This window comes from Muscardinus avellanarius, assembly GCF_963383645.1.
Source record: "Muscardinus avellanarius genome assembly, chromosome: X".
NCBI classification, from domain to species: domain Eukaryota; kingdom Metazoa; phylum Chordata; class Mammalia; order Rodentia; family Gliridae; genus Muscardinus; species Muscardinus avellanarius.
Genome location: NC_137792.1, coordinates 40,190,002 through 40,205,647, shown reverse-complemented (window position 1 = coordinate 40,205,647; position 15,646 = coordinate 40,190,002). Strand labels below are relative to the sequence as shown.

The following is a 15,646-nucleotide window of genomic DNA, read 5'->3' as shown; positions in this document are numbered from 1 at the left end:
GTAACATAATAAAGGCCTAGGTTTAGTCTCCTGGGGTAAATTTAGTATATAAGACATCTTGGGAGCCAGGCGTGGTGGCACATGCTTGTAATCCCAGTACTTGGGAGGATCGCACAGGTTCGAAGCCAGGCTCTCAGCAACTCAGTAGAGGCCCCTGGGTTCCATTCCCAGGACCACACACAAAAAAGACATCTTGGGAATCATAGGAAGTATTGCTTCTAGAGGAAATATAAAAGAATGGCCAAGCCAAAGTTTTACTTTACTCTTAAATGTAAGCTGATACCATATATGGGTGCTGTAGACCACCACTGAACTTCAGAAAGGCTGACAGTGGGGAAGTGGCGGTTTCCACTATCACTAACCTGATGCACACAGATGTTACACTTATCACAGAATACCATATCATTCCCTTCTTCACTGTCTGGAGACCGGCACACATCACAGATCACATCTTCATCATACTCTATGCCTAGCCCTTCCTCTGTCTCAATAGCATGGTTCATATTTTCATGGCAATGGCGTTCCAGGACTTCTACTGTCTTTTCCATAAGAGTCTCATCAACTGGCCCACAACCTGCACAAAAATACAAAAAATCAATCAGCCTGTCAGTCAGCTGTCATTTCCAAATCACCTACCTTGAGCCCAGTGCAGGGGTGGGTGAAATTCTAAAGGAGAATACAATCTTTTCTCTGCTCTAAAAAAATCCCCCTAGATTTCAAAGAGAATTTTTTTTTAACTAGAGCTACTCTAAAATTTACCTAGCATTTGACACATGAAAGGAGAAATACATTTCACCATATTCCTTGGAAGATTTGTTACTGGCCCTTTCAACTTTTGGTCTAAATTCTACCCAGACTCCTTTTAAATCTCTCTCCATTTTCTTATTCCCATTGTAAGTTGCCTTTCTCCAAACTTTATAATTTTTAACACTTTAACTTGTGGGATAATAAATCATATTACTATTTAGATATAAATAATTTATTCTTAGTAAATAAGCTTCAATAAGCACATCTAATCATTATACAAGAGAATATACATGCAAAAATGCATTAAGCAATAAAGAAAGTTCCAGGTTATTATGTGTATATTATACATATGAAATATTTTGTTTCTCAAACTTGAGTTCTAAAAAATTCAACACTGTTTTTAAATGGTAAACTATAATATAAAACCATTAGCGTTCACAAAGGTCTAGCCACAATGCTGAAATTACCTTTTTGGTTTCTTAATTCCTTTCTGTTTATACTGTTATTTTCTTTTAGCCTTCCACACTTAACTAAAAGACTTATATGGCAGATGTTGATAACAACTAAACACTTTTCTTAGTTTAGAAACAGGACTAAGCTGGGCATGGTGGTGCACACTTGTAATCCCCATGCTTGGGAGGCTGAGACAGGAGGATCGCACAGGTTCGAAGCCAGCCTCAGCTACTTGGTGAGACCCTGTTTCAAAATAAAAATATAAAATAGGACTGGGAATATAGCCCAGAGGCAGAAATCCTCTGGGTTCCACCCCTAGTACAACAACAAGAAAGAAAGAAAGAAAGAAAGAAAGAAAGAAAGAAAGAAAGAAAGAAAGAAAGAAAGAGGACTAATGATTCTGTGAGAGCACATATATATTTATTCTAACAGCTTATAAACTCAGGACTAATTCTTAAAATGATCCAAAACAAATATGGCCAAGTCTTCCACTTCATTTATAATGTGAGACATCCTAAGAAACTGGAATACTGCATAAACTACCTTTTAATATAGCTACATATGGAACCAAAAACTACTCAGGCCTTATGTTTCATTTTGCAAGCCAAGAAAAATTATACAGAAGCTGGGCATGATGGTGCATACCTAATCCCAGTACTTGGGAGGTTGAAACACGAGGATTACAGGTTTGAAGCCAACCTTAGCAACTTAGCAAGTCTGTCAGTCTGTCTGTCTGTCTGTCTGTCTCTCCCTCCCTCTCCTCCCCCCCTCTCATTACATTGCCTGGATAAGAGAACTTGGATTCAAATTCCAACTTTGACAAGTTATTTATCCTCTTTATGCTTGTTTTTGTTTATAAAATAAGGATGATGATAGCAAACTCACTGCTCTGATGTGATAATGTTCATACATTGCTTAGTATGTAATAAACACTAAATTAAAAACTTCCTTAATCTAGCTGGGCGTGGTGGCGCACGCTTGTAATCCCCACGCTTGGGAGGCAGAGACAGGAGGATCGCGCAGGTTCGAAGCCAGCCTTGATGGCTTAAGAGACCCTGTTTCCAAAAATAAAAAAAATATAAAATAGGTCTGGGAGTGTAGCCCAGAGGTAGAAGGGCTTCCAGGAACCCCAGTACCACCAAAAATAAATTAAAAAAATTCCTTAATCTAAACCAAAAAATGCTTAGTTTAATATTGGGGGTGGTGTGGTGTGGGGTGGTGTGTGTGTGTGAGAGAGAGAGAGAGAGAGAGAGAGAGAGAGAGAGAGAGAGAAAGAGAGAGAGAGAGACAGACAGACAATGGATTAAATCTACAGGAGTTTTACCTCTGAACTATGCCCACAGTCCTATTTTATTTTTAGTTTGAAACAGAGCTGAGGCTGATCTCAAATCTGGGATCCTTTTGTCTTAGCTTTCCAAGTACTGGGAGCACAGGCCTGTACCACCATGCCTGGCTTTATTATTGTTTTTAAAAAGTTTATTTTAATGTTTCAAAGTGTCAATACAATATCATTTAATCTAAAGGGAAACCTGAGATAAGGCAATTCTCTCCATCTTCTTTTTTGTGTGTGGTGGTACTAGGGGTAGAACTCAGGGGCTTTTCTACCTCCGGGCTATACTCCTAGACCTATTTTATACTTTATTTGGAAACAGGGTCTCACTAAGTTGATGAGAGCCTCACTAAATAGCTGAGGCTGGCTTTGAACCTATGCAATCCTCCTGTCTCAGCCTCCCAAGTGCCGGGATTACAAGTGTGCGCACCACCATGCCCAGCCGGCAATTCTCTTTAAAAAACTTTTCTAAGCCTAAATAACATGTGGTGTCCTCGACAGGATCCTAGAACAGAAAAAGGTCAGTAGTGGAAAAACTATGAAATTTCAATTTAGCTTAAAGTTTAGTTAATCATAACATAGCTGTGTTGGTTTCTTAGGTTTTTTTTTTTTTTCCCGGTACTAGGGATTGAACCCGGGCATTCTACCTCCGAGGTATACCCTCAACCCTATTTTTTCATTCTTAATTTTGAAACAGGATTTCACTAAGTAGCTGAGGCTGGCCATGAACTTTTGATCCTCCTGTCTCAGCTTCCCAAGTACTGGGATTACAAGCATGTGCCACTATGCCTGGCTGGTGTTAGTATTAAGGGAACTGAAACTGTATGAGGTGTACATGGGAACTCTCAGAACGGAATGTTCAACTTTTCAGTAATCAAATTATTCCAAAATAAAAACTTTAAGTTGGGCATGGTGGCACATGCTTGTAATCACAGTACTCGAGAAGCTGAGACAGGAGGATCGCAGGTTTGAGGCGAGCCTCAGCTACTTTGGCCCTCTGCAACTTAGTGAGACCCTGTTTCAAAATGAAGAATAAAAAATAGGGCTGGGGGTGTAGCTCAGAGGTAGAATGCCCCTGGGTTCAATCCCTAGTACCACAAAACAGTTTATTTTAAAATCTTCATCTAGAGAATAATAAAATACTAAAGGGAACTTGCTATAAGGTGGCTTCATGCCAAAGGCAGCATTGTGATGACTGTAGTATCTACACATGTTATATGCTTCATGTACACACATTGAGCCATTATTCTACTTATTGTGCCCTTGTACTGATTTTCTACTTCTGTTAGTCTTTTTTTCCCCCTCCTTCGGTACTGGGGACTGACCCAGGGGCATTTTACATACAAGCTACACCCCCAGCCCTATTTTATTCTTTTTTTTTTTTGTTGTTGTTGTTGCAGTACTGGGAATGGAACCCAGGAGCATTCTACCTCTGAGCTATATCCCTAGCCCTATCTTATTCTTTATTTTGAAATAGGATCTCACTAAGTTGCGGAGGGCCTCACTAAGTAGCTGAGTCTGTCTGTGAACCTGCAATCCTCCTGTTTCAGCTCCCCAAGTATTGGGATTACAATTCTACGCAACTGCGCCTGGCTTTATTCTTTTTTTCTGAAACAGGGTCTCACTAAGTTGCAGAGGGCCTCAATAAGTAGCGGAGGCTGGCCATGAACCTGCACTCCTCTGGTCCCAGCCTTCCAAGCACTGGGATTACAAGTATGGGCCACCACCACACCCGGCTTTCTGTCAGTTTTTTAATCCCTTCTGTGGTTTCTACCCCCTAAATTGACTACCCACTCTCCAGAGGGGGTGGAGCAAGAGAAGACATGAGGTTTTATAAAGCAAGGAATAAGAACTGGTAAACTGGTAGAATAACTACTATCACCATGCCAAATTATTTAAAAGAATTTCCCCCCACATGCATTCAGATATCAGCATCAAAAGAAAAAAAAAAGAGAGGGGAATAACAGAAGCCTACCTACTCTTGTACTGACAGTGAAAAATGCGATTAAAAAAAAAAAAAGAGCTGGGCGTGGTGGCGCATGCTTGTAATCCCCGCGCTTGGGAGGCTGAGACAGGAGGATCGCACAGGTTCGAAGCCAGCCTCAGCTACTGAGTGAGGCTCTCAGCAACTTAGTGAGACCCTGTTTCCAAATAAAATAGAAAATAGGTCTGGGAGTATACCCGGAGGTAGAAAGCCTCTGGGTTCCACCCCCAGTGCCACCAAAAAGCAAAAAACAAAACAAAACAAAACAAAAATCAAATGTATCCTTTACCATATCACATATGAGGACTTAAAAATGACCCATAAGCTGGGCGTGGTGGCGCACGCTTGTAATCCCCGCGCTTGGGAGGCAGAGACAGGAGGATCGCGCAGGTTCGAAGCCAGCTGCACGCGCTGGCTTAGGAGACCCTGTTTCCAAATAAAAATGTAAAAATAGGTCTGGGAGTGTAGCCCGGAGGTAGAAGGGCTTCCAGGAACCCCAGTACCACCCCCCCAAAAAAATAAAAAAGACCCATAGTTCCACAGGAAAACTTGACTTAAACACTACTTAGATTGAAAACAGATTACCAAGAGATGTAAGTAAGTATAAAGTCAGTGTAACATTTCCCAGAATTGCTGGTATGTTACTGTCTGGTAATGTTTACTTTAAAATTATTATGCTAGCTGGGCATGCTGGAACACCTTGTAATCCCAGCACTTGGGAGGCTGAGACAGGAGGATTCCACAGGTTTGAAGCCAGCCTCAGCTACCTAGTGAGGCTCTCAGCAACTTAGTGAGACCTTGTTTTTAAATAAAGTATAAAATAGGTCTGAGAGTATAGCCCGGAGGTAGAAAAGCCCCTGGGTTCCACCCTCAGTACCACACACACACACAAATAAAATTATTATTATGTCTACTTCCAATTTTTTTGTTTGCTTGATTTTACATGATTTTTAAAAATCATGTGATAACTCTAGAACTCAATGGAGGTAGCTGAAAACTGCGTTGGAGATGTTTCTCCCTGGGCTTGCCATTTTTCTTCTGGGTAGCAAAATTTTAAGTCCTACATTAAGGAATAATGATCATAGCAACCTGCCAGTTGCAGTGGTGCTGCCTAAGGCTGAAGGTAAAGTTTCTCTTCAAACCCCTGGAGACTTACTTCTACCCGCTGGCCCAGCTCACTGACTGTGTGCTTTTCAGGGCCAAGCCAGGAACTGATCTTGGATTTCTTCTTAACCTGAGGCCAGTCAGCCATGACCACACTCATACTAAGCATTGAGAAACAACCTCAAAAAAACTACATGTCATCCTGATCTGTGCTCTTTACCCTGAATGAGGAAAGAAAAGGTCAACTTAAATGTTATTCATATATTTCAACATATTTGTGCACTGAAGAAATACCTCATTAAGATTGAAAGGAAAAAGCAGGCCAGAAAAGAAAGGATGGCAACAAGATGAAAACAAGTTGAAGAGTCCTAATAACTTAAAATTCCCGAGTTGAATCAAAGCACAATTTATTATGAGAAGACAACTTACCCATTTCTACTAGGTCTTCATTGAGTTCCTGAAGCCAGAAGATGTCCATGTCATCCAGGTCATAGCGGCATGTAGCTGATGCCAGCTCCATGATATTGGTATAGCCAGACTCTACGGTCTCTGGACTGGAGCAACGAATGTATTTACGGGGACGGACAAAGAAAGTCTCATTTGCTTTCTCAGATATAACCCTAGAAAAGCCAAAAAAGAAACAAAAAGAAAGGAAAAAAATTGGTAAGAACAATCAACAAATGACAGGTTTTAGGCAGTAATGATGGATCCAACAGCACTCAGGCCTTGAGAGTGGAGCTGGATGTTCTCTCCTTCCACTTTGGGCACATGCCCTGCTTTGTCCTCTGAGAAGTACAGCCGATTCATTTTTAGAAAGCATTTGGTTCTGCAATTTCAGTTTTGTCATCTGTCGTGAACTCAGTGACTGCTACTGATATGCTTCATTCACCCTCACAAATCCTGGGACCTTTTATCCATTCTAATAAAATGCATTATTGAGTGTTCTTGGTACAGTTGTCACTAAGTATATTTAAAGGGAGAAACGTGGGAGAGGGCAATATTTGCACAAAGGCACATCCAAATACCAAACATGTTTTAACCAAATTCTTGATTTTCTGCTCTAAAGACAATACTGTATGGTGGTATACAATATAGGATTTATACTCACACAAGCCTGTTTATTCTTTTTTTTGTGTGTGGTACTGGGGATAGGACCCAGGGGCTTTCTACGGCTGGGCTACACTTCCAGACCTATTTTTTAATATTTTATTAGAAACAGGGTCTCACGAAATTGCTGAGAGTTTCACTAAGTACCTGAGGCTGGCTTCAAACCTGTGTGATCCTGCTGTCTTAGCCTCCCAAGTACTGGGATTACAAGGGTGCGCCACCACGCCCAGCTCAAGCCTGTTTATTCTGACACTCACTTGTATGGTGATTTTGAGCAATTACTTATATTCATTCATTCATACTGGGAATTGAACCCAGGGGTAGTATAACACTCAGCTATACTCCCAACCCTTTTTATTTTTTGTTTTGAAACAGAGTATGGCTAGGTTGCTGAAGGTCTCGCTAAACTGCAGAGGCTGGCCTCAAACCTGCAATCTTCCTGTCTCAGGAATCCCTGTCTCTGGGATTACAGTAGTATATTTTGCAACCAGGTATTGTGATGTCTTCAGCATTGCTCTTTTTGCTCAGGATTGTTTTGGCTATTTGAGGTCTTTTTTGCTTCCATATGTATTTTGTGAGTTTTTCTAGTTTTGAGAAGAATGTCATTGGTATTTTGATAGGGATTATATCATTTTTTGTAATATTGCCATTTTAATAATATCAATTCTGTCTATCCATGAACATGGGGGGGTGTCTTTCCATCTTCTAGTATATAGATTCTTAATGTTTGTGACACAGACCGTGGCGGGGATGCTGGGATGATGGGGAAGGGATAGTAGTTTTGGGTACAATTGGGGGGCAGTGGATAAAAGTGAGGAGGAGATGCAAATGCCCATGAAGGTGCTGAGTATTTTTTTCTGAAAGGCTGGGGGTGGAAGAGAAGTCAGTAACTTTGGGAATCTATGACTAATGTCTTCAACTTATTTTTTCAGTGTTCTCTCATGTTCATGTAGAGGTCTGTCACCTCTATGGTTAGCTTTATTCCTATTTATTTTTGGTTTTTGAAGCTATTGTGAAGGGAACTGTTTTTGTGATTTCTTTTTCAGTGGGTTTTTTATTGGTGTATAGAAAAGATTGATTTTTTTGGTAGTACTGGAGAGATGGAACCCAGAGGCATTCTACCTCTGGGGTACATCTCAGCTGTTTATTTTTATTTTTTATTTTTTGGAAACAGAGTCTTGATAGGTTGATGAGAATCTCACCAGTCGTTGTGGCTGTCCTCAAACCTATGATCTTCCTGTCTCGGCCTTCCAAGTACTGGGATTACAGGCATGTGCTGCTACGCCCAGCTAAAGCTACTGATTTTTATATGTTGATTTTGTATCCTGATACTTTGCTAAATTTGTTTGTAAGATCTAAAAGTCTTCTAGTGGAGTCGTTAGGACCTTGTTTCAAAATAAAGAATAAAAAATAGGGTTTGGAGGTGTAGCTCAGGAGTAGAATGCCTCTGGGTTCCATCCCCAGTACCACACACACACACACACACACACACACACACGAGACTTGTTTTTTCCTTGACAATTTATATGGTGTATGATATTTATTGATTTGCATTTTAATTGAATTTATTTTCTTTTGAAAATTAGGTAAAAGACATGAAAACTCTTCACTAATATTCCAATATCATAAAGATTTAATTTTTGAAGTGGCCTACAAAATCCTGAGAGTAAAAATAACAAGACAGTGTGACCTCAGCAAATGAAAATGGCTAAGGGTAGTAGCTGCAATAAACAGTTTAGTTGAGGTTAAGTACTCCAAACATAAAGCTTTTTCTTTCTTTCTTTTTTTGTGGTATTGGACTTGGGAACATTCTACCTCTGAACTATTCCCCCCCAGGCTTATATTTTTTTGAAGCAGGGTTTCATTAAGTTGTTGAGGGCCTTGCTAAATTGCTAAGGCTATCCTCCAACCTAAGCATTAATTCTAAATCGGTTAAGCCAATATAGTTGACATTTATTTGTTTATTTAATTAATGTGGTACTAGGGATTTAATTTATAGGCATTCTTCCTCTGAGCTACACTCCAACCCTATTTTATTTTTTGTGGTACTGGAGATTGGACCCAAGGGCATTCTAAATCTGAGCTATACCCTCAGTCCTATGTTGTGTGTGTGTGTGTGTGTGTGTGTGTGTGTGTGTGTGTGTGTGTGTGTGTATGGCACTGGGGATTGAATCCAGAGGCATTCTACCTCTGAGCTATAACCTCAGACCTATTTTTTATTTTCTTTTGGAAACAGGGTCACACTAGGCTGATGAGAGTCTAACTGCTTGCTGAGACTGTCCTGGAACCTGTGATCCTCCTGTCCCAGCCTCCCAGGTACTGGGATTACAAGTGTGCACTACCAAGCTTGTCCCTACCCAGCCCTATTTTGAAACAGAGTCTCACTAGGTTGATGAGAGTCTTACTACTTGCTGAGGGTGTCCTCAAACCTGTGATCTTCCTTGCCTCAGGTTCCCAATTACTGCGATTACAGGCATATGCCACCATGCCCAGTTCTATTTTAGTTTTTATTTTGAAACAGGGTCTTGCTAGGTTACTGAGAATCTCAATAAGTTGTTGAGGCTGGTCTTAAATCTGCAATCCTCCTGTCTTGCCTCCCCAGTGCTGGGAGGATTACAGGTATGTGCTATCATACCCAGTATGACATATTTAAAGCCAAAGGAAGCTGACAAAGTATTTCCATTAAATTTTGGAAATAAGAAAAACATATTCAGTTGAGCTATATTATACTATATACTACAGTAAGATTCTTATTGAGGTCTTATAAGAAATAAAAAAAATATTCTTCATGTGTGTGGTATTGAGTTGAACTCGGGGGTGGCTCTACTATCCTTTGCCCTTTTTTATTAAATTTTTTTGTGGTACTCGATTGCATTCAAGAGTATTCTATCTCTAAGCTACACCCCAGGCTTATTTTTTAAAATTTTGAAACTGCCTCACTAAGTTGTAGAATGCCCCACTAAATTGTGCAGGCTGGCAGTTAACCTGTGATTTTCTTACCTCAGCTTCTCAAGTACTGGTATTACAGGCCTCTACCACCACATACCTGGCTTTTTTTTTTTAATAGGGTCTTGCTAAATTGATGAGGCTGGCCTTGAATCTGTGTTCCCCTGGCCTCCATCTTACAAATAGTTCAGATTACACGTGTGTGTTACAGCACCTGGCTATATAGTTTTATATGCATATATGTGTGTGTACTAAGGATTAAGCCCAGGTGAATTTTACCTCTGAGCTATACCCCCAGGCCCTTTTACTTTCTGTTTTGAAACAGTGGCTCACTAGGTTGCTGAGAGTCTTGCTACGCTGCTAAGCCTGTCTTCAAACCTACAATCTTTCTGTCTCAGCCTCCCAAATACTGGGATTACAGGCATATACTACCTTACCTGGCTGAAAACAATATATTCTACCTAGCAACAGCAACCAGTTCCAGATTTCATTTAGTCTGTTTTGTTGTCCAACTAAATTTAAGGGTTTCATATAATAGGTCTAGTACTATAGGAAACAGGAGAGATTTTTAGGGAGTGTACTTATTTTCACATGAGAGAAAGAAAACTCTGTTAGTTTATTATTCCTAAACTATTTCTCTATTCTTTTTACCCCACTTACCAGACAGATACCGTGTGTGTGTGTGTGTGTGTGTGTGTGTGTGTGTGTGTGTGTGTGTTACTAGGGATTGAAATCTTGGTCTCCAAAACCTTACTATCAGTGGGATGTGGTGGCACATGCTTGTAATCCCAGTACTTGGGAGGCTGAGACAGGAGGATTGCGGGTTCACAGCCAGCCCCAGCAACTTAGTGAGACCCTGTTTCAAAATAAAGAATAAAAAATAGGGCTAGGGGTATAGCTTGAAGGTAGATACTCTTGGGTTCAGTCCCTAGTACCCCCCCCAAAAAAAAGGACTGGGGTATATCTCAGGGGTAGGATGCCTCTGGGCTCAATCCCTAGTACCACAAAACAAACAAAAAGACCAACCAACCAACAAACAAACAAACAAAACAACCACTTTATTGCCATTTCAGATTGGGCTTTAAAGAGTTTAATCCTGCCGGGTGTGGTGGTGCATGCTTGTAATCCCAGTCCTTGGGAGGCTGAGACAGGAGGATCTCACAGGTTTGAAGCCCAGCTACTTAGTGAGGCTCACAGCAACTTAGTGAGACCCTGTTTCCAAATAAAGTATAAAATAGGTCTGGGAGTATAGACTGGAGGTAGAAAAGCCCCTGGGTTCCACCCTCAGTACCACACAAAAAAGAGTTTAATCCTATTAATGGGCTACTGATATATCATAACTTGGCAAAACATCTCAGTGAATGGTGAACATGGTATATAGCTTTGTATTACAAATGTATAATTAGTCATTCTAAGTTTCTCCCCAAGAAGCATACAGATAGCCAGCCATGAGAACATTAATTCCCTAAGTAAAAGGTGCAATTGTACAAATACCTGACGGAAGGCTGTGGCACATTGTCTGGACTGGCTGGTACTTGGACTCCCTTTTCCCATTCTTCTTTCCATGTGTCCGAAAAGAGGTAATAGCTGTCAGGATTAATGTGGTGAGAGTCTGGAATTTTCATGGCACTGATGAGGTCCTTCCGGAATACCTGGGAAGATATTGTATATGCTTTGAGCAAATCATCACTAAGGAACGAATGCCATTTAATATTCTCTTTTTTTAAGGAGACCTTCCCCTCCCACTGTCCATTTTTTTGTGTGGTACTGGGGATGGAACACAGGGGCCTTCTACCTCCGGGCTACACTCCCAGACCTATTTTATATTTTATTTGGAAACAGGGTCTCTTAAGCTAGCTGAGGCTGGCTTTGAACCTGTGCAATCCTCCTGTCTCAGCCTCCCAAGCGCAAGGATTACAAGCGTGCGCCACCATGCTCGGCTTCCCACTGTCCATTTTTAACAAGACAAATATCTTCTTCTTACTTCCCAAATGGCCAGATTAACTTCTGTTTGAAAAGGCTTAAAGTACAGACAGCGAAGGCAACTTATTTTGGAGAGAGAGAGAGAGAGAGAGAGAGAGAGAGAGAGAGAGAGAGAGAGAGTGTGTGTGTGTGTGTGTGTGTGTGTGTATGAACTCAGGGGTGTTTACTGCCAAGTTATATCCCCAGGTCTATTTTATTGTTTGTTTTTATTTATTTATTTTTTGTGGTACTGAGGATAGAACCCAGGGGTATTCTATCTCTGAGCTATACCCTAGCCCTATATTTTATTATTTGTTTTTTTTTTTAATTTTTTGCAGTACTGAGGATGGAACCCAGGGGCATTCTACCTCCAAGCTACACCCCCAGCCCTATTTTATACTCTTTATTTTGAAATAGGGTCTGAGTTGCAAAAGGCCTAAGTAGTAGCTGAGGCTGTCCGTAAACTGTGATCCTCCTGTCTCAGCCTCCCAAATGCTGGGATTACTAGTGTGCACCACACGCCCGGCTTATTCTTTATTTTGAAGCAGGGTCTAAGCTGCAGAGGGCTGCACTAAGTAGCTGAGGCTGTCCATGAACCTGTATCTTCCTGTCTCAGCCTTCCAAGTACTGGGATTATAAATGTGTGCCACCATACCCAGGTTTTATCGTTTATTTTGAAACAGGGTCTCATTAAGTTGCTGATGCTGTCCTCAAACCTGCGATCCTTCTGCCTCAGCCTCCCAACTACTGGGATTACAGTTGTGTGCTATCATGCCCAGCTTATTCTGGAATAAAAGGTAAAGGAGTCCTTCCTTAATTATCTTATTGGGCTCATTTAATTTAATAAAACAATATAGGCTACTGTAAAACTGTGTATAAAACCAACAATTCTAAAGCCTCTTAAGTTACACATCAAATATTGACTGATAACTTATAATTGTTTATCTGGTCACCATCTCATTTTAAAATTATTTTCTTAGAAATAATTCTACATAACCAGAGCATAATAACTTAATCTAGGAAATTAGCACTGCTATAGTACTATGAACTAATAAACAGACTTTATTCAAATTTTACTAGTTTTCCCCTTAACATCCTTCTGTTCTAGAACACAACCTAGGATTCCACATTGCAATAGTCTTATTTCCTTGGTATTCTCCTGTGACAGTTTCTCAATCTTTCCCTGTCTGTCATCACTCTGACACTTCAAGATTACTTGTCACATATTTTATAGCATATGTCCTTCCAGTTGAGGTGTGTCTGATATTTTATCATGACTAATTACATTGAGGTTATGCCTTTTCTGCACCACCACCACAGAAATGAAGGTGTACCCTCATTCTAATACATCAGGGTATATCTCAGGTTGATGTGATATTACTGGGGATGTTATATTTGATTGGTTGGTTCAGGTAGTGTCTTGTTGGTTGCTATTTTCATCATGACTTTGAAGAGTTCTCCAGGGTATATGGAAATAAATTTCCTTAGATATATTAATACACTGTGTGATATTATTAGATTCCCTAATACTGAAACAAACTTGGAATGCTGAGATGAATATGCTTGGTCATGATGTACTTTTTCTTTGTATGGTATTATATTCTGTTTTCTAATATTTAATATTTTCATTTCATATTCATGAGTGAGACTGATCTGCAGTTTTCTTTTTCTGCACTTTTTAGAAATCAGGTTTGGGTATCAGTATTATGCATGCTTCATAAAAGTAATCAGGACAATTTATTTCATTTACAAGGGTCTAGAATAATCTGAGAATTATTTGGACAATTTGGTACCTGTTAAGCTATTTGGACATAGTGATATTTTTGTGGGATGGTTCCTTAATAATCTTCCCTACTTCTGTGTAATCTGCCCTTTTTAAAGCTTATTACCTCTAATGGATCAATTTCAGTAGTCTGTATTTTTAAAGGAAGTTATCTATCTTATCTATATATAGGCAGTATCGCTTTGCATAGCAATACAAGACCAGAAAAATGACAATGGATGCTGAGCCAGGCGTGGTGGTGCATGCTTGTAATCCCCTATAATCTTGTGCTTGGGAGGCGGAGACAGGAGGATCTCATAGGTTCGAAGCTAGCCTTTCTGGTTTAAGAGACCCTGTTTCCAAAAAAATTATATATATCCAGATATATATATATATATATATATATATGTCTGGGAGTGCAGCCTGGAGGTAGAAGGGTTCCGTCCCTAGTACCACCAAAAAAAAAAAAAAAAAAAAAAAAAAAAAAGATGCTGAAACTCTGAAAAGCAATCTTAATTTTTTGGTGCTGAAGACTGAACCCAGTGCCTTGTGAATGCAAAGAACAAACTCTACCATTGATTTGCAACCCCAGCCTCCAATCTTACTAATTAATGGCAAAGATAGTGATTCTGACTTTTAAACATTTTGTCAAAACATAGAAACTCTCTTGTAACATATACAGAAATGAAAAAATAGCAGAACTAATATTTATTTATTATAATTAGTATATTAGAAATATTAAGAATTAAACTGGGTATGATAGCACATACCTATACCCAGAACTTGGGAGGCTGAAACAGAAGGATCAAGGTTTGAGGCCAGCCTAAGCAATTTAGTGAGTCCCTCAGCTAGTGAGATTTGTTTCAAAATAAAAAATAAAATAGGCCCAGGAATGTAGCTTAGAGGTAGAATATTCCTGGATTTAATACCCAATTGAGAATTCAAGTGCTTTATTTCTCTATAGAAAAACTTATTAAGAATAGATTGAGGAGCCAGGAATGGTCGCACACATATGTAAATCCCACCTATTGAGGATAGTCTGGGAAGTTCAGTGAAACTACTCATTCTCAAAAATAAAAAAAAAAAATAAAAAAAGGGTTAGGGATGTAGCTCAGTGGTTGAAGGCCTGTTTAGCATGTCTGTGAGGCTCTGGTTTCCATTCCCAATACTGTACCAAACAAACAAACAAACAAACAAACATCCTACAAAACAAACCAAAAAGAATGTGTTGAACAATGCTTGGCTCCTTCTTACCATACAACTTATGATATAAAACAGGAATTGAAGGTATGTTATATTGTCACTACTTTTAAAAAATTGACAATTTTGACCTGGGTTTGGTGGCGCATGCTTGTAATCCCAGCAGTTGGGAGGCTGAGGCTGGAGGATTGTGGTTTGCGGACAGTCTCAGCTACTTAGTGAGGCCCTTTGCAACTCAGTGAGACCCGGTTTCAAAATAAAGAATAAAAAAATAGAACAGGGGATGTAGCTCAGAGGTCGAATGCCCCTAGGTTCCATACCCAGACACCCCACAAAAAAACTGACAGTTTTACTTCTTTCATCTAAGAGCTGTTTCATAGCTTTTAAATTTATTTGGAAGCACCTTTTTATTTCTGTTAATAATTCTTGACTTTATTATGATCAGAATGTTGTTAATAATATTTCTATTTAGTAGAAATTACTGATGCCCGGCTATATATTGTTTCTAATACCAAGGTGTACAGTCTGATAGATCCTCATCATATTTACCTTATAGCTTATGTTGTTTAGAACTTCTAATTTCTCATTTATATTTCTGTTCACTTAATCTGTCTGACTTTGGGAGGTGTTTTTAAAATCTCCTTTGATTAGTGTGTTTCCTATGTCTTTTTGTATCTCCTATAGATTCTGCTTAATTAAGATAGTTGTATTATCCATCATCACCATTTCTCTTCAATAAAGTACTTGAGATGCTAGCCAGAGCAATAAGGCAGGAAAAGGAAATCAAAGGAGTACAAACAGGGAAAGAAGAACTGAAATTTTCACTATTTGCACATGACATGATACTATACTTAGAAGACCCAACAAACTCAACCAAAAGGCTTATAGAACTGATCAACAAATTCAGCAAAGTGTATAGATATAAAATCAATCTTTAAAAATCAGAAGCTTTTCTGTACATCAACCATAAATCCACTGAAAAATAACTTCATAAAACACTTCCACTTAGGATTTCGCATGAAAAAATAAAACGCTTAAGAATAAACTTAAC

General features: G+C 39.4%; 1 protein-coding gene across 2 annotated transcripts in view; it reads right to left on the bottom strand.

The window, feature by feature from the left end:
- JADE3 (jade family PHD finger 3) overlaps window positions 1-15,646 on the bottom strand; it is a gene marked incomplete at both ends in the record, with an annotated part of 76,895 nt that overhangs the window by 35,078 nt on the left and 26,171 nt on the right. For both annotated transcript variants that reach the window (XM_080718759.1, XM_080718758.1), the window contains 3 exons: window positions 363-574; window positions 6,048-6,238; window positions 11,166-11,323. In XM_080718759.1, the coding sequence (XP_080574885.1) occupies window positions 363-574; window positions 6,048-6,238; window positions 11,166-11,323 (561 nt within the window). The remainder of the gene's footprint in view (window positions 1-362; window positions 575-6,047; window positions 6,239-11,165; window positions 11,324-15,646) is intronic.